The 25,003-nt window shown below is 40.5% G+C and overlaps 1 protein-coding gene across 14 annotated transcripts in view; it reads left to right on the top strand.

The window, feature by feature from the left end:
- Nucleotides 1-25,003, top strand: part of LOC100651044 (DNA N6-methyl adenine demethylase) — a 383,971-nt gene that overhangs the window by 149,537 nt on the left and 209,431 nt on the right. Inside the window, exon 3 of one of the 14 annotated variants that reach the window (XM_048408472.1) lies at nucleotides 4,465-4,630. The exons of the other annotated variants lie outside the window; for them this stretch is intronic. Coding sequence (XP_048264429.1) covers nucleotides 4,622-4,630 — 9 coding nt within the window. The 5' untranslated portion in view covers nucleotides 4,465-4,621. The remainder of the gene's footprint in view (nucleotides 1-4,464; nucleotides 4,631-25,003) is intronic. 14 annotated transcript variants of the gene reach the window in all.

The raw sequence follows: 25,003 nt of genomic DNA, 5'->3' as shown, positions 1-25,003 counted from the left end.
TAACTTTTCCAACTAGCAGCATCTGTTTCAATAAAGGGGATGGAATTTTTGTTAGTTTACGTTCACGATGTTTCTGGTATTTACGATAAGAACTGCTGTCTGTTACGACTGTTAAGTGATTGGTAATCGTTTCGCACCGTTGGATAAAGCATGGCCTGATTTTGACGAAGCGTGTAACGCGAGAGTGCAAGCGAAATGTTTGTCTGGTTTAATTTTCGGAAACATTAGATCGTAGATTAGATGTGTGAGAGTGGAAATATCGGGGTGATCCAGTTAACAAGATCACCTCGAATTAACAAAATTATAAAAAAGAATGATTTAAAACGAAAATTGTATTAAAAGAATTATCGTTGCGTGTAACAGATAGTTCGACATCCTATGTCTTAACCCTTTCAATCCCGAATTGGCCTTTCACTTTACCACGCATATTTGTCTATAAATATCCATCGAACGAACGCTACCTCGCGTTTACCATCGTTTGGTACCGCGTCTGCCACTAAAGCGTTTTTGCCACCGATATATGTAATGGCAAAAATGTGCAATCAACGATAGACGCTTTCGAACATTATTCAAATACTGGAAACTCGCAGATATCCGTGTAACCTCGGCGAATAATAGCACGATACCGGAATACTCGAAGCTCGTTCGTAGCAATCGTAGCATTCGAGTAGCCGCGAAATATTCGTATATTAAATTATTCGAGCTCGTCTCACCCCACTCGCTTACTCGAGTGGCCGCGTAAACGTGGCGTAGAGCGGACGTAACTACGCGCCCTCCGCCATTGCTCTTCCTCTTTGTTCTCCCGGTTTCCGCCCTCGGTCGCGCGCGCGTGTTCCACCACCTCCATTCTTGGCTTCTGAAATTAGAAAACTTTTTATGTACGCCAATTTTTAACCAGCGCCGCCCTCTTCACCGGTAATTACTTTTTAAGCTTCTCTTTTGCATATTATCTTCGGCGTTTTCTGGCGGCGGCGGCCTGTAATTTCGAATTTGTATCGCCGCGAGATCGTCTCCGTTTCATAACGTTATCCATCATTTTTCTCCCCCTTCGTTCAACCGCATGAAAACGCTTGTTGTAACAGATCATTTATTAAATACTTTACAGAGTATATGCAGATTGACGACGATACGGCGAGGAAATATCACGAGACATCTTCTATTTGAATCGTCGGTATTCCACCCTCCTTTTTCTTGGTTGCTCGGTCCTCGCGATATTTAGCACGCGTCTTGGAAACGTTCGCGTAATAAACAAAAACCGCCGGATTAAAGTCGGACTGACGGCGGTACCGACCAGTTTTTACCCTGGGGCGTTTCGTCCGAGATTACGTAATTATTCTTGCCGCAGGCCGGACGTTTCCGTTCGAGCCGCGGTACGAGTTTTTTTGCCACGATCCTTCGACGGTACTTTCGCCAGCGCGCTCGGGTCCGGCCAGAAATACATCTGCTAATTTGCATGGTAAATTTGCCCATGGCAGCGTAACGTTTTCGAGGAGAGGCTACGAGAAGGACTCGTAAGGACGTCGTTTGCGGCCTGTTTGCCCGTTCTCTGCGTTTTCACGGTCCACCTCCGCGACGCCCGCTGGACGATGAAAAGAATATCGTTTCCACGAACGTTGCATACGACCAAGAAGACCGTGCACGACGAATTCAGGACAAGGCGTTATTATGCCGTACTTCTATACGCTGCCTAAGAATCGTATAAAAAGAAACACGATCCTACCATGTTCAAGACGAATTTAATTGTATCGTGCCGTTGGACGAAGATAAGAGGATAACGAATGGGAAATGAGGGCGGGGGGCTGTTTAGCGTATCTATCAAATTTCTGAATTTCCGAATTGATCAAACTCGTCGCATTAATAAAATAATTATATTCTTATACATAGACATCATATTTACACTTTTTGAGCACATAGTAACAATATATTTTATTTTCTAATGTATCTTACACTCGATATCTCGTACTATCTTTACATTTGTCATAAATGCATAGACATGTGCACCCTACTTATAGGCAATAAACAAAGTGTTACTATTAAAAGTATTAGGATATTCTATGGTTTAGCTTTGGTTAGAATTATTCCCTCTTTCTTATAACAAATTTTCATCGTCCTGCTCAATTTATTCCACCGCATTGTACTCTCCCCGGTCGTAATTAATTTTTTTCCGATATGTACATCGCATCGTACGATTTACAAAAAGTCCATTCGTCCATGTTTTTCATCTACATCAATCTTGGTGTTATCGCATCCAAAAACAAGAACAGCATCCGTTTCTTCGATTAAACGACGCCGAAGGACAGTCTTGCACTCTCCGGTATTAACTCCGGTATTAACTCGATCGCTCTAGTTATCCCGGGAATGTCCTGTTTTGTTCGCCGGAGCAAAAACGATAATCGAAGAAGTACTGCTCGCTGCTAGTCGGATTCCTGGATCCGTTCGAAAGAACTTTTGCTCCCTTTTAAATTATTTTCTGCATTGAGCGGGCGCATCGAAGCACGAACCAGACAGGACTATAGGTGCACTAGCCGCAATTCCTTTGAAGAACAACCGTTTCCGTGTCATTTCGCCACAGTAATCGCGAGATGCCCGAATATGAAGCCGGAAGCTTCGATCGGTCGATCGTTGTGTTATTTTTCTTCGTTCAAATTTATGACTCGAAGAAATATAAATATAGGAAAATTTAATTTACGGCACCTTAAGCTCATTATGAATAAATCGTATAATCGTCGGATATTAAGAAAAATACTCTAGAAAGAAGAAAACATTAAATGCTTAAAGTTAGTCTTATAATTATAGTCGTTTCCTTATAAATATCGAAACAATGTAATAACGCTTGATAAAAAGCATTTAGCATTTAGCATCTAGCGCTTAATGATAAGTATCGAGATTATCTCAAATCATCGTATATATGTAATCGTGTATATGTAATCTTTTATATCTACACTTAGTGAAAAATCAACAAACAAACGTTAAAGATACTTCGATCAACTACGTTTTGTTACACGTAATTGCTGGAGAAAATTGCCACCCATAATCGAATAATTTCAATAACTACTTTCGTATTTTGTTTTTCTTCAATTTATTGTTTAACTCGAAGCACAGTCTTTTCGATTACATTGATTTTCGATAGCTTTGGTATTAAGAAGATTGGACTCCGTTGTTTACCAGTTCTGTTCGAAGGAAGCAGTTTAAATGTTTCTTAAGTCCTAATTTCGTGCGATTTCGTTTTCCACATTTTTCTCCTCCTGATTCCCCGTTCTTCTACCTCTTCGACTCCAATCAATTATCGGTTTTTTTGCACGATTAGTCGCTAAAACTGTCCAACGTCGCCAGACAATCCAGAATTTTTGCTTTACGTCTTTGTTTTTCATCCTTGATACCCATTATGCGAACACGTGTTTCATCCTAAATATTGTACCTTGGATATTTTATATATTTTTACATATTACGTATATTCTGTGCATATTTGCATCTTTAGAGTCCCTCCATAAATGCAGAAACATTCGAAATCTAAAAGTCGCAATACGTAGCTGACTGTAGCGAGGCTTTAATTCTTTAGAGTCTTTCTTTTCTGATTCGTTTTTAGTATATCTTTTGAATGGCATTTCGTCTGAAGAGATCTGCCCGTTTGTCTATCTGTCTGCCGGTCTCTCTCTCTCTCTCTCTCTCTCTCTATCTCTATCTCGTCTCACCCTTCTTCCCTTCGGTGAAATTAGAACGCGCAGTGACATTAATAACCCCGATTTCATCGCGCGAATTCGACACGGGAAGATATTCTCAGCGTTGACCGACTTCTGGACCGTGAACTTTCGTGGAAAATAGAAATGCAAAAGCAACGCGACCACGGCAAGCAAAGTATAAAAGATAACTAGAATTGAGAATGGTAGGGAGAAAAAATTAATACACTGCGATCGCGAGATGGTAGATTGCGATTTTGTGATATAAAATGTAATTTTTTTTCAGATGTTACGTGTCTTTTATCGAACGCTTCGATGCATGAATTTAAGGATAAATAATTCTCACAAAAATTAAATTCGATCGACTCGATTTTTTCGTTAAAATGTTTCTCTAAAGATTTATTACATTCTATGTATTGAAATGTTCCAAAAATAAATGATTTATGTTTGGTCAAATTGTTTGAGGATACGATACTTCTATATGCTCCATACATCCAGCTTTAAATCGATCATATTGTCACAATTGTTCGATCATTTTAAATATACGAATTATTAAATTTTAATAAAAAATTATTGTTGTTCGTAAAACAAGCGCGATACAATTTCATCGTGAGTCACGAAGAATAGAGGAGCTCGTCCCACTCATCGTTCACGCAAACTTGCCAAACCAGTTAACCATGAACCACTCTTTGATAACGTTCCGCGTTATCGGATTATTTCGCCCAGTTTTCTGTAAACATTGCACAACGAAACCACCATCTAACATATTCTTATCTTTCTGTTTCAGGTAAGTCCTACGTGCGGCATATACACGAAACAAGCTCGTATCACAGGGTGGATACAGAGGGAAAGGGGTGAAGAACAACAGGTCGCGATAATGCGGCAATTAACGCGGAAAACTGGCGAGTTCCGAGCGGAATCGCGATGCTCTCTGACGCTGGTGCATGAAACAGGTAAAACAAAAGGAGAAAAAAGAAGAGGTTGGGAGGCGGAGAGGGGAGAAAAAAATCGGGGAAAAGTTGGTTTCGAGCTGGCGAGCCACTTAGAAGGGCGGTTTCGCGTAACGACGTTACGCGAGGAACGCGCGAAAAGTCGTTAACGACAGTTTAAGCCCCGACTGGAATAATGGATCGTACGGTTGTTCTGTTTAACGATATCCAGCTAATACTACGGCCGTGTCGTGTGGCCATAAATAAAAAAGAATCCAATTTTCTTCCACTTTGCTTCTCGAGACCTGTCCGTCCTTCGACGATAATAGATTTTTTATTTATTCTTCTTTCCTTCGTCGCGAATCGCGTATAAAGCTGTCGGATGAAATATGAAGTAAAAGTAAAGCGAGGACAATGGCTCGGTAGAAGGGCTGAAGTCACAGATTCTCGCTTGTTAAAAGTGGATATGCTTTTGATAAATTCGTTGCGATATAGTATAGTACGTGTTATCGTACGTGTACCTAAGAATTTAAAAAAAAATCGAAATGCGCAAAAGGCAAAATATCAAGAGACTTGAACATCTTTTTCTACTTCAGGATGCTGTCAAAGTACCCAACTACTACCATATTCCATAGCTTTTCGCATTTTATTCGTAAATTCCGGCAATCCTCGGGGAATTTTCGCCGGTCTATTAGAGGCTTTAATGATTTTCAATTTTCGGTAACGAGGCGGACACGGGCGGGAAAAACGGATTTTAATGCCGAAAGTTCGATAGTTCCCGCGGCTCGTAATAAACGATGGAAAACGTTTCGTCGTGGTGTGCAACCGAGGCACGACCTCGTCACTTTTTCTCCGCGAACGTGTTTCACGCGCGATCGTTATCTCTCCCGTGTCAAAGTGGTATATATATATATATAACACACACAACATACAAACGTTTTGTTTTCAAATTTTTCCCCAATTACAACGCGACGCGCTTACTTCGAGCGTGCTCGACAGTTCGTCGAGTTTTAACGATCCGCCATGGGAAATTAACTTCGTTATTATTATTACGAATCTCATCGACGTGCCACGTGCAACTTATTTTTGCAGTTTAAAGACTGCCCTGCCCCGCGCCCTGGATGTAAATTGTTTACGGCGATCCTCGACCCTCGTTCAGCCTGCTTCCAAATTACGTAACACCACGCTTAACGATGTGTTGCTTCTTTTTATTTTACTTTATTTTTCATTGAAATGTCGCTTGACGTCGATGAAAATGGATATCTACGCGCTGTTAAGAATTAACCGATGGAAATATCGGGTAGAACGATTTTATCGTTTGGGGATTGATGGTTCTCGATGAAAATTGCACAAACTTTGAAATATTTCATTTGCGTTTGTTGAATGATATTTCACTAATTTTTAAGTATTATTGTATCGTTGTACAAGTACTAGTACAATAGAACAAGTACTTTAGAATTACATTATATAAATACTTATAAATATAAATACTTTCTATAGATTATGGATTAGGTTACTCAGATAGTTAAAGATCGGACAAAATAGCTTGGATTGCTTTCTTCCGCTCATTTTTTAAAAAGTAATTTTAAACACGACTCAATTTCTTCGTGCAACTTTCGATCTTCTCGCACACGTGTTTCTCGAATCAAATGTTCGGAAGAGAAAAGCTTACAGATCCAAGTAGCGCAAGCTCCGTTAAACCAAATCATCCGTTTCACTAAATTCGGTTTCAGAGTCGTGTCTAATAACCGGATTTTCCGTGGTTAGCGCACGTGCCACTCCTGTTTGCGACGCGGTTCGTTAGGGTGGTATAATTTTTCGTTTACGACTTCTGTAAGTCGCGAATTGGAAAACACAACAAATAGTTTTCAATAAGGAAGTTTCCTCTTGCCGGTGCAGGTGCACGGAACTCCCGCGGCAAGAGTTTAAGACACCAAGGGAATAAAACTTGCACCCGAGTTTTTCAAACAGTTCCGCGCTTTCCGCCGCCACTTAAAGGCCGCATCGCTCGAGTTTCTTCTTCCATTTCTCCAACACCTTTCCCCGCCTTTTCCTCTCCCACGAACGCACCAAGTCGTAAGTTCGATGAGATCGATGTAATTCTCTTAATAATTTCGCATGTTCCGTGAGAAACGATGCGTCGTTTGCCCTTAAATCGAATAAACGCCGGTGCGAAGATTCTTCCTCGATGGTCGCTGACACAAATTTCTTTATAAGGAAACGCGATAGAGTTAGTTTTGTATATCGACCGTAAACATTGCTGAGCTTAGTTCTTCTTTCACTTTTTTTTTTTTTTTTTTTTTTTTTTTTTGTATTTTTATGAATAACACACTCGGAAAAGTTGAAATATTCAACTTCTACCGCTATTACAATGGAAATTATAATACAAGCTTGGTCAGTTAGCGTCGTTTAAGATAAAGGAAGAAATAATTATATATTATCGATCGATTTTCCTCTATATCTACGTCATTTTCTACGCCTTTCTCCGTTCGCATCTCCTCAACAAATCGCCTCGTCTATTTTCTTCAAACAATGAAAATCCCTTCTTTCTTCGGACAAATGCACCTCGCGCTTAATTCTCAATTCTCAAGCCAGGAATGTTGGTCGTTGGTCGATCGTTGGAAAATTATCATGCGACACGATCGTTCTCGGAGTTAGTAGCGGCTCGAATTCACCGCGGGAGCCAACGTTGAAATTAAGGTTAATACAAGGCGGGGAACGCGGGGTTATTCGTCGAGGTCGACAACAGGAAGGAAGGAGACGGTCCGACGCGTTTCGACTCTATCCAGATATTCCAATGGCGTTTCTCGAAATAAAATAATGACGGAATCGCACACGCCATTTTCTTCCGCAGTGCTCGCTCTCCCGTTTACGTGCCGGCAATATCCAGCTAACTTATGTTATTTGAAAATTCCGTGGCTAGTGCTTTCGCTGGTACCTATATTCCTATTATGTCTCCCACACGATTTTCTCTTTGAGGGTGCAAACGTAACATAGCGAACGCTACTTGTTCGCCATTCCGCCACGTTTTACCATCGCATCGTAAAATTGTTCGTTCTGTTATAGGCGAAGGGGGTTATCGAAATTTCCTTTTCCGGTTACGGCTGATTTTAATTCAGAGAACTCACCTGCCCTTCGAATTTCTCACGCTGCATCGTCGAGTACAACTAGAGCGCTCCTCGCACACCGTTGCGTTCCTTTCATTATTTATTTTCACCCAACTATTCGCAAACGAGAGCTTCTGTTTCGACGTTGGAGAACAGCACGGGCGAAATTACGCTTTCTGATTAAACTTTAACGCTCTTCTCGCTCGGTGCTCTTCGCGTCGGTGTACTTATCGTCGATACGCCGAGAAAAAAGCATCGCGCGATTTAAAAGGCGAGGATAGACTGCGTAGGAAGGATACCTACTAACGATGTAGATTATCGGAGGGTTTATGTGGTAGACGAGATCGAGGTCTACGTTTAACGTGTAACGATAAAAAGAATTGCTTTTGCCGTTATCGCGTGGCATAAATCCAAAATAAATAAATACATCGTGTCGATAAAGTGGATATTTTCTTTTCCAATTTTACGATTCTGCCGGCGCAGAAGCAAACGACAGGTTTTTTCTTATGTTTCCGCGTACTTTTCAGCGAATTCTACAAGAGATGGAATGGATTTTGCGAATAGGATTGCGAGCACGTTCCACGCGACGGCGCGCTTTCTGTGCGATAATGATAGACAAACAGGCGTTGTCCAATATATTATTTATTCGCGTATTAATAATCGCAGAAAGAGGGGAGAGCCTATGCTTTCTCTACTTTTATTAAACAATTTTAATATCCGTGTAAACACGCGCCACGATATATCATCCGGTAATACTCTTATCGCGAACCGTGAAGTAGGGAGAATTGGATAGAAGCGGAACATTTTTCACTTCCCGAATGATATACTGTTCCTGGCGCGGGGATGCTGTTATGCCGACCTCTTATGCAGACGCGTATAGCCTTTGAATTTCTTTTCTGAAATTATGAAACTCGCTTTTTCGAGTTTCAGAGAAATCGTCGGTAATTTTCATCGATAGGCTGGGTCTGGATGCGCGTAAATACACGTCCGATTTCAATTCTAACCGTTATTTGTAATCTCGTGAAAACGACAGCTTTCACGCGTTTCCTCGAGAAAGGAAAAGGGAATATATTTTTCAAATCGTTTTGATCTTGTTACGATCGATGCGATAAATATAATCGGTTAGCTGGATAAGTTTGTCGAGCAAAATCGGATATATAGTAGATACATACTTATATTACAACATTTTTTGCTCTTTATCCACGATAATAATCGGTGTTATCAATTGGCTGAATCAATGAAAGTCGAATCAGAAGAGTTAAAGGAGCATTTTTCGTGGAATTCAAATTGCTGGAGGTTCGGTTTGCTTGGAACAGGCATCCAGATAGTAGAACGGTTCAGACACCCAAGTATTTGGATAATGAGAGTTTGCATAATGGCGGTTCTACCGTGCTTCGTAAACTCTCTTCTCCTCCCTATTCCCTTCTTTTTTCTTCCTTTGCTTTCCTTTTCTTTCGCGTCTATTTAAATTCGTTTCGGGGGGCTTGAATTTATTAAAACTCGATTCGTATTCGTACACGTTTAATACACGAATTCTGGCCTGCGCTTGTATCGAGCAATTTTCTTCTCTTCGTTTCGAACGGAAATGTGCTCTTTTGAAACGGTCTAAACGAAGTCGATGTTCCACCGTTGTCTTGTCTTCTTTATTCCCTTTCCGTTCCTTCGTTTTCTTCCGTTGAATGTCGAGCGCTTCGCGACCGACGAAAAAATAATAGGAGAAAATAATCGAGGAGTTGAAACGGTAAACGAAAGAATATGTACATAAGTGACGAAAGAATATGGATAAAGGCGTAAATCGCATGCATAATACGGTGAAGAAATTACAAGATCTAATTTATAATTTATTTTAGCTTTTGGAATAAATCCTGAAATAGATCCCAAGGTTCTTAATTCTCGTTTGATTTATCGATCGCTGTATCGTTATATCATATTGATGTACCATTGTTTCGCGTCAACCAGTCAGTCACAAAAAGAATTTCTTTTCTCGTAAGTAAACAAAATTCCGGCTACGGAGGGTTAAATAACAGCCTTACCGTTGCAACGACGCGCCGCGCTGCTATGCCGTGAGCGTGTTCACGTTCTTGTCACTTTGTATTCCGTGCACAATGCGCCATGGTAATAACAGATCGTTGAGATAACAACGTCTGACAATCGTCGTTGCACTCGTGACACAGTAATTCTCGATGACAAGCACGAACCGGCTATCACAGGATAATAAGTGCATCAGAAATGGATGGAAGACAAATGTTGCTTGCATGAGTCAGAGAAACGATGCGACGAAACGTCGGCTACGTTATAACCGTGTATAATTTTTGACGTTTCGCGTCGACAGTTGCGAGAATTTGGATTAACGGAAAATTGGAAGTTTTCAGTTGATTTTTATCGATAGGTATCTTTTGCATTTAATGCGTAGTTCATATCGATTTTGCAAATTTTCATCAAAGTTTACAGATTTTTATAAACGTATATTTGTAATTACAGTTTGAAAGGTATTATCGACGATAGAAACAGATATCTCTCGAATGTTTTTATCGCGTATTTCTTTCGACACTTTTTAATTCGTTTCAATTTAGGTAGAAAACGAAATTATAATCACCCGTTCCGACGAGTGATCATATTCGTTCGATACCGTACCGAAAATTACATGTAAACACCTCAATCGATGAATTATAACAGGAAAATATCGTCGCCTCGTAATCGGATCATTAATTTCTCCGTATACAATTATTATTTCTTCAAACGTAGTAATACAATTCTACCTCAAAAGCAAAATAATTGCGAAGGTTAATAACATATTTCGTTGAAAGCGATATGTCCGATAAATTCTGCCACGTTGTTCGATATTCGCAAGATATCGCGTGTTTGACAAATCGTAACATCAAACATTAAAAATCAATAAATATTTATATCGTTACGTGTATTTAGTGTATATCTACCGTTCGCGTTACTCGATACCTAACGCTGTATCGTTTAAATAATCATGAACGATGCCACGTGTGTTTCTGTTATACGATCGACGGACTAGAATTATAAAGTTCGGCTGAAACCAAACGTGCAACGCTGCGATGCAAAATTAACCAGAGATATCGCTCAAGCGTAACGTACACCAATTTTGATTCTTACTTTACGGATACACGATACAACCAAACAATTGTATCTCTCTTAATTTGCAAGAGATCAAAATTCTGCTTTGTCCGTATTTTGAGTTTTCGTGTCTGTGGTTTTCGCTCCCGACATTCGAAACGATCGAGATATCCCGCGGCTTTCGGTCATGTCAACCTTCCAGGGGCTCTCCATTGTCCTGCACCTTTCAGCCTTGGAAATGAAGTAATGGAAGCGCGGCTCCAACTCTCTCTTCGTCGCGGCACGACACGGCTCGTTTTAATCTTTCTCTCTTTGTCTTTCTTCCGCTCTTTCTTTCCTTCCTTTTTGCTCGTTACTCTGTCTTTCCTTCCTCGTCCCAACGTCTTTTCGTCGTGTTTCACGATTCCATTTTGGTACGAACGATCGCCATAGAATCGCCGCTACTTCGCCTCGTTTTCTTATTTTTAAACGCGGAAGTCGTAATATCTTTCGCTAAATGTGTCGATTATTTGGAAAATACGGTGTTCTCGGAGAAGGTTGAGATTGCGTAGAATTTTGTTACTTTCAGGTAGGTATAATAACAGTAGGTAAATTTTAAAGGACAAGGTACTTGACAAGGTATCGCAGTCTCTTAATTACATAAATAAAATCACATTATGTTTATACGGAATATTTTATTCTCATCTTTGACAATGTCGAGATACATTTTTCTTTGTTAATATCAACGAGTTTATTTTCCCGGTTGTCTCCTTAAAGTTGTTGCTTTAAGCAAGTAGCATTGAAATAAACATCGGTATCGTGTACTAACATAAATGACAACAAAGCATATTTCGCAGTAGATAATTAATACAACTATAGATAATATTAGTCATCACGCTCCAACCTTTTTCACTATCTTCTCTTATTTCATTATCTTCTATCTTTCGATGGAAACTTACTCTATTTGCAGAAACTGTGTAGAAAAGTATTCCGTTAGGCTTATTGTCGCATCACCGTAACGACAGATTCTATAAACGATTCTTTTCGAACAATCGATGATTAATCTGGAATCGCTGCAAACATTGCGAACGCTAAAGAACAATGTTTTCTCGACAAATAATAATCACTTCCGTTCGCCGAACCTCTTTACAATCCATCTCTGTCACTAATATCGTCTTCACTTTCTTCTCGTTCGCTCCGATCGGTCGCTCGAAGCCGCAGCGATCGTATTAGAACCGTCTTTCCGGCAGCGTTATAAGTTTATATCTTGCGCCGCACCAACTTTCTCTTCCTCTCTTTCTCTCCCCCCCCTCTTCCTCTCCCCTTCCTCTCTCTGTTTTTCTCATCCAGTTTCCTGAAACGGGCTGCTTTCCGTCCGTCTAGTAACACGTTTCCCCGACGAAGGCTTAGAAATACAATAAAATTGTTCCTCGCGACTTCTTGATCTCGAGGTCAGGGGTTGGGAGTAAAAGGCTTTCGGAGATTTCGAGTGGTAATTTATTTCCGGCCGATGAGGACCGTCTGGGGCGTGTGTGACGAGGCACGACAAAAGAAAAAGAAAACTATCTGCTCCTGAGACTCGTCGATGTGTCGTTTCTCGAATCTCTCTCGTCTCCTTTTCATCTTCTCTCCCTCTCCCCTCCCCCCCTCTCTCTTTCTCCTCTCTTTCTCATTCTGTCACCCATCCTCGACCTTCGTTGGTTCCGAACCTCGAGCTTCTTCTCCTTCTCTTCTGGCAGATTCTCTCGACCTTCGAGCTCATTTTTGGTTCTGGTCGGAAGATTCTAAGGGACGTCCACTTCGGAGACTTTGTCGCCGCAAATTAGGATGAAAAATCAGTCGACGATGGCGCACGGTCCATTAGAAGTGGCTTCTGTCACGAGCTTTGAACTTCCACGCGTAGAAGCCAAGCTATTTCTTGTTTGCAGTGGAACCAATGGCGGCTAGGATTAATCGGGACTTTGATTTCCTCCAGGATTATGTTTCTCGCGTATCGTTTGTAAAGTTAGGATGTTTTTTGTATTTTTCTGATAGCGGATAATCGACTTGATTGGAAATGATCGTATATAGGATTAGCGCACTGTTGAAATGGAATACGGTATTGGTTGAAAATTAAGACACTTGTCGATCATTCGGAATGAAAGGATTGGCGCGAGGCTTTGATTATTACGTACGATTTGTAAATGTTAGGACTTTTCGTACTACCTGTTAAGTGTTTTCCATAATCACTATTTGAAAATCGTGTAGACAATTTTCGAAATTACGAACCTAAGAAATTGTGAATTTAGAAACAAATTAAAGGCAAATGTCGCTAAACATTATGCAATTATTAGAAAGAAATTTATACTTTTATACGTGTAGAATCAATAAATGTATATATAGTATATCGAAGAATATCTCGCTGTAGTTTCTAGAAGTAATCTTGATGAAATAACTTTGAACTTTCATCGTGTCAGCCATGTTCTAACCCTTTGACGTTCTATCAACATCGTAGCTAACTTTGCCAAGAGTCTGACACAACGTCGACAATAAGCCCTTCTCTTACGGAGTGAAACAACAGCATCGTCTTCCTAAGAGGCGTAGACTCGAAAGCGTCAAAAAGTATTAATTACGAATAGACGGCGGACGTTTATGAAAATTTATATTTTTACGCATACAAGTGAGAAACAGCGACTCTGAAACAGAGACACCGTGACAGCGCTCACACTTGGAAAAAAAGTCCTAGGGCCCAACATACGAACAGCAACCTGATCCTCTTTATTCGCCAGAAATTTTAGTAGGGAAAGTTGAAGTACATCGCGAGATAGCGCGAACGACGGTGGACAGTTTGAAAACGAAGGTGCAAGTATCAGTAACCAGGGCTCGATTATAACGAGAGAAGGAAAGCGAACGTACACGAATAGATCCTCGCTCGCATTGTCACGTTCATTAATTATTAGCATACGAAACGCGTGGCGAGCGGCGAGCAATTTATCGAGACAATGAAGTAATTACTTTCTACCGTGCAACGACAATAGCATTACCCGTTCGTTGTATATTAAACGACGTATCTGGTCCATTGTACCGCGGTATAATGGATATTATGGCATGCGGGGAAATGCCTCTGCGTAGTTTGTCGAGCTACTGTTTCAACCGCTCTTATTCCACGCGAATCTTTTCTAGGCTCGTTTACCAACGACGAGCTCTCGCGTTCTGTTACCACTATTTATTACCGTTACCACTATTTATTACCGTTACCACGGTCCCATTTACCTTTCGGCTTTAGCTGCTTCTTGCTCCTCGCTCCTTTAAATTAACTAAATTTCAATTTAAATGAGTCGTATTTTTAAAGAGATATTTGCGTAAGCGGAATAACTTCGTTGTCTGTGTTTGACACAATTTGTACACCGTTGCTAAATTATTGATAAATTGGAGGTTGGAGTTTTAAGTTTCGCCCTTACACGTAACGCAAAGGAAGTACGATGCTCGGCAAACTTTACGCAGGCAAGTAATTGGAGATTGAGTTTTGGAAAGTTTTGAAATTCATAAGATTGGAATGTCTGTTTCGTTTAAACGTTAACATAATTTTATTGAACAAAATTGGACGGAATCGGTATCGTACTGACTTCCCTGTAAAAAAAAACTCCCTATATACGACTCATTTGCCACCAAAGAAAACGCCTTATCGAGTGCAATTACAGCAAATTCATGAAGCAGCCGAGCGCTGCTCGTTGTCGGCATTCTATTCGCCACATTGACCAACCGACCAACAGGTACGCCGTGCACCGCGTCGTAAAGAGCCTCCTAACCGTAAAACACCGACGGAAGTCTAATTTTTCTACCGGTCTCTCTCGCGGACCGCGGAAGTAGTCGTTCGAGCAGCCGCGTCCGCTCGACAAATACGCCTCGCCATTCTTCGAGCTTCTCGCAGAGAAAATTTTAACATCGCTACGCGACGTTCTTACGACGAGGCTTTCCGACGATCATCTTCGACACCCGATCCAAACCCACCCTCTTTCTCCCTTAGCCTCTGACCCCGCCCGTTCTCTCCTTCACGAACGCGAACGTAAAGAGCGGTACACGAGAATACGAGTGCCAGAATTGACTTTGTAACGAGCAGTGTAATAACAAACGGGCAACGACGTGAGTCAAACGAATGGCTCTTTTACGAGTTTCGAGGGCGATGGCGCACACGGTGGTAGCGAGAAAGAAAGAGGAAATGACAGAGTCGAGGGTGGGAGTGAATGGGATGGACGGTCACGTATTTCTCTTTCGTGGCTCGAATATGCCAGGATCGAACCGTTAAAAGGATATTTCGTACGAATTTTTCGTGCATCAGGAAGGCGGATTCGATAAGACGATGGAGTCGACTAAACGTCTCGCGTGGCAGCCGATTTTCTACCTCCCTTTTGTTCCAACGCGATGGTTTTGCGATTCGGTCACGTTTCCCAAGGTTGCGTAATGTGTCTAATAACGGACGTGAGATTTTCTAGGAAAGTAAATGATTTTTCGTATACAAAACGGGCGAAAGTGTCCTCCTGTATCGTTCGCGCGATGTGTTATCGGTGGAAAATTTGGCAGTTGTCTGTGGTTACGCCATCTCTGGCATGCATCGCGTTTATGAAACTTCAAAAATTTCAAGCGAAACGAACTTAAAACTAAATATCGAGATTAAACGTGAAACGAAAAGATAGACGATTCGAATAGACAATGGATCTCTGCACGTTGCACCTTCCCATCTTGAAAAACTCACGATTGCTCGCTTTCAGCTTGCCGGTGTAATTCGCGCTTTTCATTTACGACCGCGAAAGAACCGCGCGCTAGCTGCAAGCGGCGAAACCGTTGCGTTAAATAGACGTAATCGCGCCGGACGTTTCCCAGGCGTCTGGCACGGTCTACGAATTTCAGATCCGCCGGATTTTACACCAGCCGTAGGATTTTACGAGAAGAGCACGGTTAAGTCGCTTCTTTCTCCCCGAAAGAGAAGAAAATAAGCGAAATATCCTGCCTTTTCGACTCAAAGTAACACCATGACCGAGCTCAGAAACGCTTCTCGCCTTCGAATAGAAAGTGCAAAGGAAAATAGAAAAGAAACTGTTGGGCAGGAAAATCACCGACGATGAGAAAAGGGAGGTACTAGGTCTGTTGTGCGAAAGTTCGTACGAGAATTCGCTCGTTTTTATTACTATTATTTTCAAAAAATCTGCGATTCGAAAGAAACCGGAAAGAAACTGCAACGAAACGATAGCTGATATTGTATCTCCGACCTACCCCATGACCGAAGCATATACAAAAGCATGGAGAGCAAAGCGAAAGAAAATAGAGAGTAACGAAGCGACGGTGTCGTATAGGATACAGAGAGTTTAACCCAGTCGGGTACACAGGGTAGAGAAAGGTGAAGTCACGTAAGGGCGTTATTAAAAACGTGCCAGTAGGGTGGTAGTTTTTGAGGGCAATATGCGGCTGTTTGCTTCTCGACGAGAGCCAACAAGTATTCTACGGGCAACGGCCTGCACGTGGGGGCACGGAGTTGTATGGCATGGAGGCGCAACCACGGGGGGATGATACATCGCCGGTCGTCGTCGGTAGGTGGGACAAGGGGGTAAAGAGGAAGTACCCGAGTCCCTTTCTTCCTCTCGTTTCTCTCGCACGTTCTAACCCATGCCTTGTCCTCGAAGAGAACCACCCCTCTACCCCTCTAATTCGAGCCCGAACCGCCAACTCCCAATCTTCAGCCGCCACTCGGTTATTACTGGTTGGTCTCCTGGGAAGACGTTATTATCCGTGCGGCTCCTTCGCGATGAGTTTCTACGGGAAGCTGATTGACGGCGCGGAAAACTGCACCGGAGAACGTCTTACGTATTGACTCGACCGTGTCGCGACAGTGTTATCTTATTACTCCAGCTCCATTATGGTTCTCTACACCGTTGTTTCCTTCTTCTTCTCCCTCTCGTTCCTCCGCTTCTTCTTCCTCTTCCACTTCTTCCTCTTCTTCTTCCTCTTCTTTTTCTTCTTCTTCTTCTTGTACCATAGCGAAAATCGTGTTTTATGCGGGCTTGATTGTTTCCTCTTTGTCGCGATTAGCTGGAGGTCGACTCTGGTCGACGAACCGAGAGTAGCCTTCCTCCGAGGAGAATGCCGTGGCTCGTGGGAAGCCGATTCGTATTGTTGCTAGGGATGTATCTTGCTTCGTGGTGGATGCAATTTGTTTCGGCAAGATGTTCAGCATCTTTGGGAATTGCAGAGGGTCATTTTGCGGAACCAGAGTGGCAATAAAGAAATATCGATACACGTTGATCGTAATTATCGACAATTACGATAACCTGATATCCGATTATGGATAATTATCGATCGTTTCCAATGGTTTAAATTACGGATATTGTTACTCAAGAAGACGCGAAACAGAATTTTCAGCGTAACGGTGAATTTCTTCGATACAGATTGGTATATCGGTAAATATATCGAAAGATATTTTTAACCGTAATGTAAACTGTAAAATACGTTTCTTTTTCGACACGAAACTGCGAGCAAGATCGTCAAGCAGATAGAGAAGTGATCTCTCGAGGAGAAAAAGAAAAATATCGGCGGCAAGTTTGTGTTTGAGTTCGATCTTGACCACGTTAATTTTACTCGACGCGGGAGGTGCCACCGTTTTTACGATAAAATTTCCCTGGGAACGGTCTGACAGCGCGGAAAACTGACGGAAGACATATCGTATCGACTTTCTCGTCGAGTCACCGCATTAGCCTGTTTTCTGTCTGCGGTTTTACTTCCCTCGGAGCGGTGTATCGCTTTCTCGTTAATAATCAAGTTAAAAGATGTCTCAGCCGATGCTGTCGCGGAAGTGGGACGACATTTAAGACGAATCGGAACAGTCGGAATTAATTCTTTCTACGCTGAACAACCTACCTGATTTCACTTAGAGACGTTTCAAAAGTTTCATCTTATTTCTTCGTACTAAACGAACGTTCATTGTGTGTAAGGCATTATGTTTCCATTTTCTTTCGTTCATTTTCTTTTTGCATAAACTAAATTGTTTCTTTATTAACGTTATAATTGCGAGAAAAATTACAGCTATCCGTAGCGTAGCTAGCGAATAATCTGGGAATAATCTGGGGATAAGTTGAATAAAAATCGTCGCACGTAACGATGATTCTACGATAGAAAAGTGTTCTGTCAAATGGTAAATATTACTATCCGACGCGTTTTCGATAAAAGTGGAAATTCGAAACGAATCCTTCCGACATTCTGCGACAGATCGCGATAGCGATCGTCGCAGATTCATCGGTAGGCGCTGGCGCGAGTGATCGTTGGAAGTAGTTTTCTTTCGCGATCGTTGCCACGGGTTTTCCGAAAACCGACGTGAAAGCTCCGGAAAAAAATGACGAACACCTGCAGCTAGCCAGTTCGATAAATACCTAACTACAATAACGGGGCACCGTTCTACGTTTGACATTTTTTATCGAATGACAACCTTCTCCCCGTCGAAACATTTATCTTTCGATAAAGCGGTCCGACGCCGCGCCAGTTAATGCACAGTCTCCCGTCAAATATCTACTAGCGTAAATGTTCCTCCGGCTGTCACTACTTGAGCTTTTTTTTATTCTACTCTCACTTTGACAGCCTTCCGGATAATGCAGATAGTTTGCGATGCATCCAACCTACTTTTTTCTCTCTTCTCTCTTTGGGCTTCACATCGAATTCTATCAATATTCACTCTTTATTTATTATGCCAATCTTTCGTTTTTCCATTTATCTCTATATTTGCATTGGCCGCACGAAAATATAGAAAAAAAATTAGAAATCGAAATAGTACTCGTCAGAAAATGTCACCGTGTCGTAATTAAGCTTATCTTATTCGATAAAAAGTTTGCTTCGATTTTAAATTCCACGACACCGTTCACTTATTTCGCAGCACACGGTGTTCGCAAAAACAGGTACACGTTCGTCACTGGCAATCGTTGGTCGGTCGATTCAAATATCAATTTCGAATCGGAACAGCGTGTACATACGGACGATAAAATGACTCGAGATAGGGGAAAGAGAGAAAGACAGGGAGAGGAGACGAAAAATACAAAAACCAGGGGGTAGGAATGAAGAGAAACGCAGGTGGTGGAAGCAGGCGCGAGAGGACGAAGAGGAGCGACTATCAACAGATGGCGTTTTAATCGTGACACTCTGGCTACAGGCTGAGGAGAAAAAGAGGGCAACTGGTTGGATAGATGGAGGAACACATCGAAATCGGGACGGAGTTGCAGGAATCACAGCGAACCTCCCAGAGAAGAGAAAAGTGGCGGAGAGACAGAGATAGAAACAGAGAGATAGATAGATGGAGAGAGAGAGAGAGAGAGAGAGAGAGATGCGAGAAAAAGAGTGGAGAGAGCCGATGCTGCGCAGCCGGATAGTAAATGATTGTCGATTAAAGTGCCCCTCTCTCCCGTGCAGAAGCGGGCAGGGCCAGCGGCTCGATTGACAAATGGTTTGCGAAATCTGCATTCGCTGCGAAGTATTCGCTTGCCAATTCGGCTGGAAGTCGCGCGCGTACACGTAGCCGGCCATTTGTTCGTTGTCCGTTCTACCGTGAACGAACGGAAGAAATAAAAATGTACGCTCTCTCCCTGGACTCGGTTGGGTTCGTTTGTCCGCCACGACTATGCCGATCCATCCGTCGATCCTTGCTTCGCAACGATCGATTCGACCAAAGTTATTGTCCCTCTTAAACCTTCTATCGCAAAAATGTTGTTTCCTTATCGAAGGGAAAAATTGTGGTTCGTTGTATTTTTTTTTTTTCTCTGTAATCTGAAATCTACCAACTAAAAATGGAAAAAGAAACTTGGACGCTCTAAAGTTCAAAATCGAAAAAATAACCAAGAAAGCATCTAACCGAATAAAAGCCAGGCCGTAGAGAACGCTAAATGCCACTAGAGCCGCATAGGTTCCATTAAAACATATTTTACTCGGTGCAGTTGAACGGGAAGCAAAAAGCGAAATGGAAGAAAACAGAAAAATTGCTTCTCGAAACAGACGAAACGTTGAAACGCATAACGCGACGTTCCTACGTTTCTACGTTTCTACGTTCCCACGTCGTCGACGATCATCGTACCCATAGAAAAGACGAACGAACGAAGCAAGTATCGTACGCGGTTGCGATGAAATAGACACCACCGCTTTATCGCGATAATTTTCATCGTACGCAACGGCAACGCGTTCTTCGTCAAAGACGTCGGAAAGAACGAAAATGGCGGATTCTTGATAGGCCATACGACAATCATACGTCGCAATTAAGTTTCGTCGAAAACACGTGGAAAAATTGCGTTCGGCGCTTGACTAATTTCCTGCAATTATACACAGGGCCCGGTCCGACGAAAATGAAGATTGGCTTTTCAACAGTTGTGTAAAATTACCGAGAGAATTGATTAATGTTGATTGATGTTTCGTTGCGATCGTGGATTAACAGTGATGTGGAAACACGGTTACGTCGGCTATGTATTGGTCGACAATGGTCGCAAATGTGGACAGCTGGAATCAGCTGATGGAATATTAGTTTTGGAAGTGGTGAATGATTTTAGAAACACTGTTACATCTATATCTGTAAAAATATTTGTATTGTATTTAAATTTAACGTTGGATCGTTCCTCTACGTAGATTAGCAATATCGATCATAGCTCAATTATAACTCAGAGTAAAAGATCAGTTCTATTTTTATATCTTCTAGTTTTATATCGCTAGTAATTATTGATATCGATAATTAATACTAATAAGTTGAAAGCAAGTCTGTTTTAGACCGATAAAAGAGAAGATTTTTTACTTGCCTTGTTTATGCTAGATTATTCCTATTACGTAATATATAGGTACTTGACTTGATAATGCAGTTTAAATATAAGCGTAAGATATCCATAACGAATTGTACGTCGAGCTGTGTTTAAGTCACGGTATGATGATTCTTTTCAAGTTTCAGTGAAAATCTATTCTACTTGTAACTGAAACTTCAAGCGTTTTACGTAATTTCACGAGTGACGCAAGGAACGCTTCGAATTACGATTAAGTATTATTGTTGAATTAATGATAAAACATTTAACATAAAGAATTTGTAATTATCAATTACAGTTTTAGTTTTAATAGCATACTTTTAATACAATTGTAAATAACAAAATTTAATTTGATAATTTTTAATTGGATAGGAACGAATGAAATAGAGTTAAGATAAATCCAGAATTAAAATTAACAAAGAAAATAATTTGATGAAAGTAAAATAGGAAAATTGGAAAGAAAAGATTCGAGTTATTTCAAAACGAAAAATACAAGTCGGTCTTTTTCTACTTAAATCCCGATTTATTCGATACTTTCATAAAGAGCGTTCGCACTTCGCCAAAACGTTCGCTGTCTCGCGTATATCGAAGTTGTCTAAACAAAGAAAATCCTTCTAGCACATCGAACGGACTTGCGAACTATTTTTTTCAGAAGTAAATCATTCACAAACTATTCGAAGCACGTTCGAACGGTTCCCTAAGCATTTGAATTCTAAAGTCTCTTTCGAATTCACGATCGTTCGATACATCGATGATGAAAAACGATGCCTTTTACGCAATAGGGTTTCTATTACACGGGGATAAAAAACAACTAAGAGCCTGTTTAATCTTCTTTTTCCATATCTTTAAAAATTCGACACAAATTTGGAATTCTGTCAATAATCTTTATTTCAGTTTTTGTTTGTTCCGTTTTACCAAGGCTTTTTAATCAAGTAAGTTTTATTAACCTGTTGCTTTATAAAATCGAGTTACTATATTCGTAATGGAGATTATGTTTTAAATAAGATAAAAACGAGTTATTTTCATAATATTCTTTGGTTTTTTCTTTACTGGTACATGTAGTTTATATAATTGAGTATTATCGAATGTAAATACGATATATGTATAATGTGCATATTACAATACTATATTATATCTACAATTGCATCGAACGTGTATTTTGGTATTTGTAAAAATGTTATTTCAATAAGGAATTAGTTTAAAATATGTATAAAATCTTAGTTTTTGCATTTCTCATATATATACATATATTATTTTTTCTTAATAAAGAAGGCAATAGATAATTATACGATGTAAATGTATAAATTTCTTCCCTCTGAAGCGAGGTAGTAACACTAATTTTAAAGGAACCAGAATTTTTATATGTTTGTAGCTTGGTTATTCTTGACTGACGACCACCGGCTACTATATCTGTCGCTATAATATAATTTTTCATAAACTGACATTTAGTATTTGTTAACATAACCATAAATCAAGAACTGATAGTATAGAAATGTACAAATTATAATAATTATCATTGTAATAAATTGCCAGGGTAATAATAAAACCATAAAAATGATTAATTTACTGATTATTGTTACAACTGAAAATTTATTTTTCGCAGTATCGACGAAGAGCGTTAACTTTTTCTCCTTTGCAAATAGTCGGGATGACTTTGAGCGGTACCGTGGCGAAGCTCTTTTGCTACCTGAATCTTCACCGCGTACACATCGACGCTTCGATAAAATTTCTAAATATTCGAGATTGTTAAACGGTATCTAATACTTCCAGTAATTTATAATTCATATATTTTAAGAATTTTATCTGTAACTGTCGAATCGTTAGTTTGTTTTTATAGTATTTAAATATTATTTAACGGTAAATATTGTCCAACCCTAAATTATGATAAAGCTGACATGTAAATTTTAACGACCCGCGACATTTTCAAAGTAGGATCTGAAACGTTGTAGAGTTTCTATGACTTCGATGAGAAACTTTCGTGAGTTCATCTGAAATAATTCGTCCCGATTCGTTCGAACTCGCGGATACGAATTCTCTCCTGTAAAGAGAACATAATATCAGTGAAAGTTGAACGTTTTGTTGCTAGCTACAGTTCGAGCAATTTAGAACGTTCATCTTTCCGACTCATTGACTCATTGGAGAAAAGTAGAAAGCTCCTCTTTCCGATCGGACCTTGATACGTGTTACGTGTCGAATTTAAAACTCTACCAAAGTTTCTTTACGATTAATTAATTAAATCGATTAAAGTACGATATATATTCCAACCGATCTAGATTCGAAAGAAAGTGTATCTCGATTTTAGAAAATTTCATTTCCAATTATGGAAATGAATACATTTTATTTTTAAGCTTAAAAAGGGTTACGTCTTACTTTTATTATCTACATCGCTTTTGTTCCGAAATACTTTTGAATAATTATTTTTATGAAAATATGTACGCTGTAATTGAAGGTTTCGGAGAAAAAATTGGAGATATTCTTATAACTGCCAGTATCAGGACTGTTAAAATGTTATCTAAAGAAAGAAAACAGCTTACTTGGAGCAACCTAGTAAACCAGTTTTGTGGAAGAAACGATGGAAATTGATCGAAGGTCCTGCGGTCACGAATGAAACAACGTTAAAAGTTGCGATAATTTACAAGCGACGGACACAGACAAATGTAGAACCATCCGAATTTTTACAAGATACAAATATAGGTATATCGTATATAGGTATCTGTCTGTAGTTTCGACGTGGATTTCTCTAGCTAATATTCCGCGCTCACGGTGGTAAACCGAGATTTGAACACGGAGGGGCTGGGGGTTGGTTTCATGGAGAAATCATCGGCCGGATAGACTGGCTATTCAACGATCAAAATTTCCAATCAGCGGTATTAAAGCTTGTTCGCTATATTATTCTGTCTGTTCCGATCTACTACCACGATATTCATTACCAAATATTTGACATTAAAATAGGGAATGGCTCGATGCTTTTTCTCCATCGATCAATCGTTTTTCCATAGAATTCATCTTGTTTCTTTTGTTTTCTGCTTCTTTGGGACCGTTCTTTAATATTTGCTTCGTCTATATGAAAATTTGCTTTAGTAGAAACTTTTTACCATTCTCATATAGTCGACGGATATTAAAAACAGAGATGTGTAATTATTACTTATCGATTTTAATCACAAAGCTATTTTTAAATTGAGCTTTATTAAAAAAGTCGCCGTTTTGTATTTTTTTTTACATACGAACGTACCTATATATTTCCTTTCGATCGAAACGATTAATTAAATGAAATTAGTTGTCTCCCGTCGTAAATCAGCGAGTCTGCCAATCAGTGGCTGCGCAGTTTGTTCGATTCGTTAAAACGTACGATATTCCTTCCAATCAGTCATCGTTTCCTTCTTCGAGAAACCCTGATTTGCCTAATTTAGTTCCCCCGGGTAGCCCCAGGAAAACGACGTAAATCAGACTCGTCCGGAAAGAAATTGGAAACCTATCAGCCGGCTGGTTTATTGGTTTTGTAAATCGGCGCGTAACTCAGAATCGAGTGGCAGACCGTTTGACGGGGTGGCAATAAACAAAAACGCAAGGCGTGTACCGATGGCACAACACCTTTCGCCTCCTTGGCCCGGCACCGTCACCCCTTCCTGCCCTCGGGGTGATAAATCCAGCCGGGCCGTACTCGCCGTTCGCCGCCTTCAAGTTTTTAACTTCCGCAACTTTCTTATTTATGTGCGGCACGTACAGGAATAGATTTTACCCGTTAAAGTTCCTCGCGCCCCGTTGAAATAAACGAGACCTCGACGGATCGATCGTACCAGGGGTTCTTCGCGCAACGACACCTTACCTCCTTCTTTTCTTTCTTCCTCTTTGCTTTTTTGTTAACTGTCTTTCCCTGACGAGCAAACTTTTCGCACGCTAACATTGGACAAAAAAGGGCAAGTTGATGTAATTTTGAAATTCATTATCATAGCAGATAGAATTAATTCGCCAGTCGGAGAATCTTGGAATTGTCCAACTGTTTGCACCGAATTAGCGAACAATTAGATCGAGAACAACGGTTTTCCAGATACCGAGACGAATGTTGATTAATCGTTCATCGGTAGCTGTTTGTTATTTGTCAAGCTAAACACGACGAAATCAGGTTAGCTCCCGAGACACCTTGGCCAGCCCTTCCCGTGCTTTAGGTGGCATCCTTTCATGCAATATTCAAAGCTGCCAGTATCAGAGATCGCGTTGTGGTTCCAGCATCCTTACTTCCGATACAGATCCCGTGATTCGAACGATCAATTCCTTTGGGAGATCGTAATTCGATAAAAGTAAATGCAATTTTAGGAAATCTACCATGTCTCTGTAAATTCGGTGAATGTCCTGTTCAATGATCGCGCGAATCTTGCTCTGGAACGATCGGTTGAATGCTAGTTAATCGTCGCTTTTCAAATATCTGCAATAATGAATTT

The sequence above is a fragment of the Bombus terrestris genome, chromosome 9 (genome assembly GCF_910591885.1).
Source record: "Bombus terrestris chromosome 9, iyBomTerr1.2, whole genome shotgun sequence".
NCBI lineage: Eukaryota > Metazoa > Arthropoda > Insecta > Hymenoptera > Apidae > Bombus > Bombus terrestris.
This window is presented reverse-complemented; position numbering and strand designations above follow the sequence as displayed.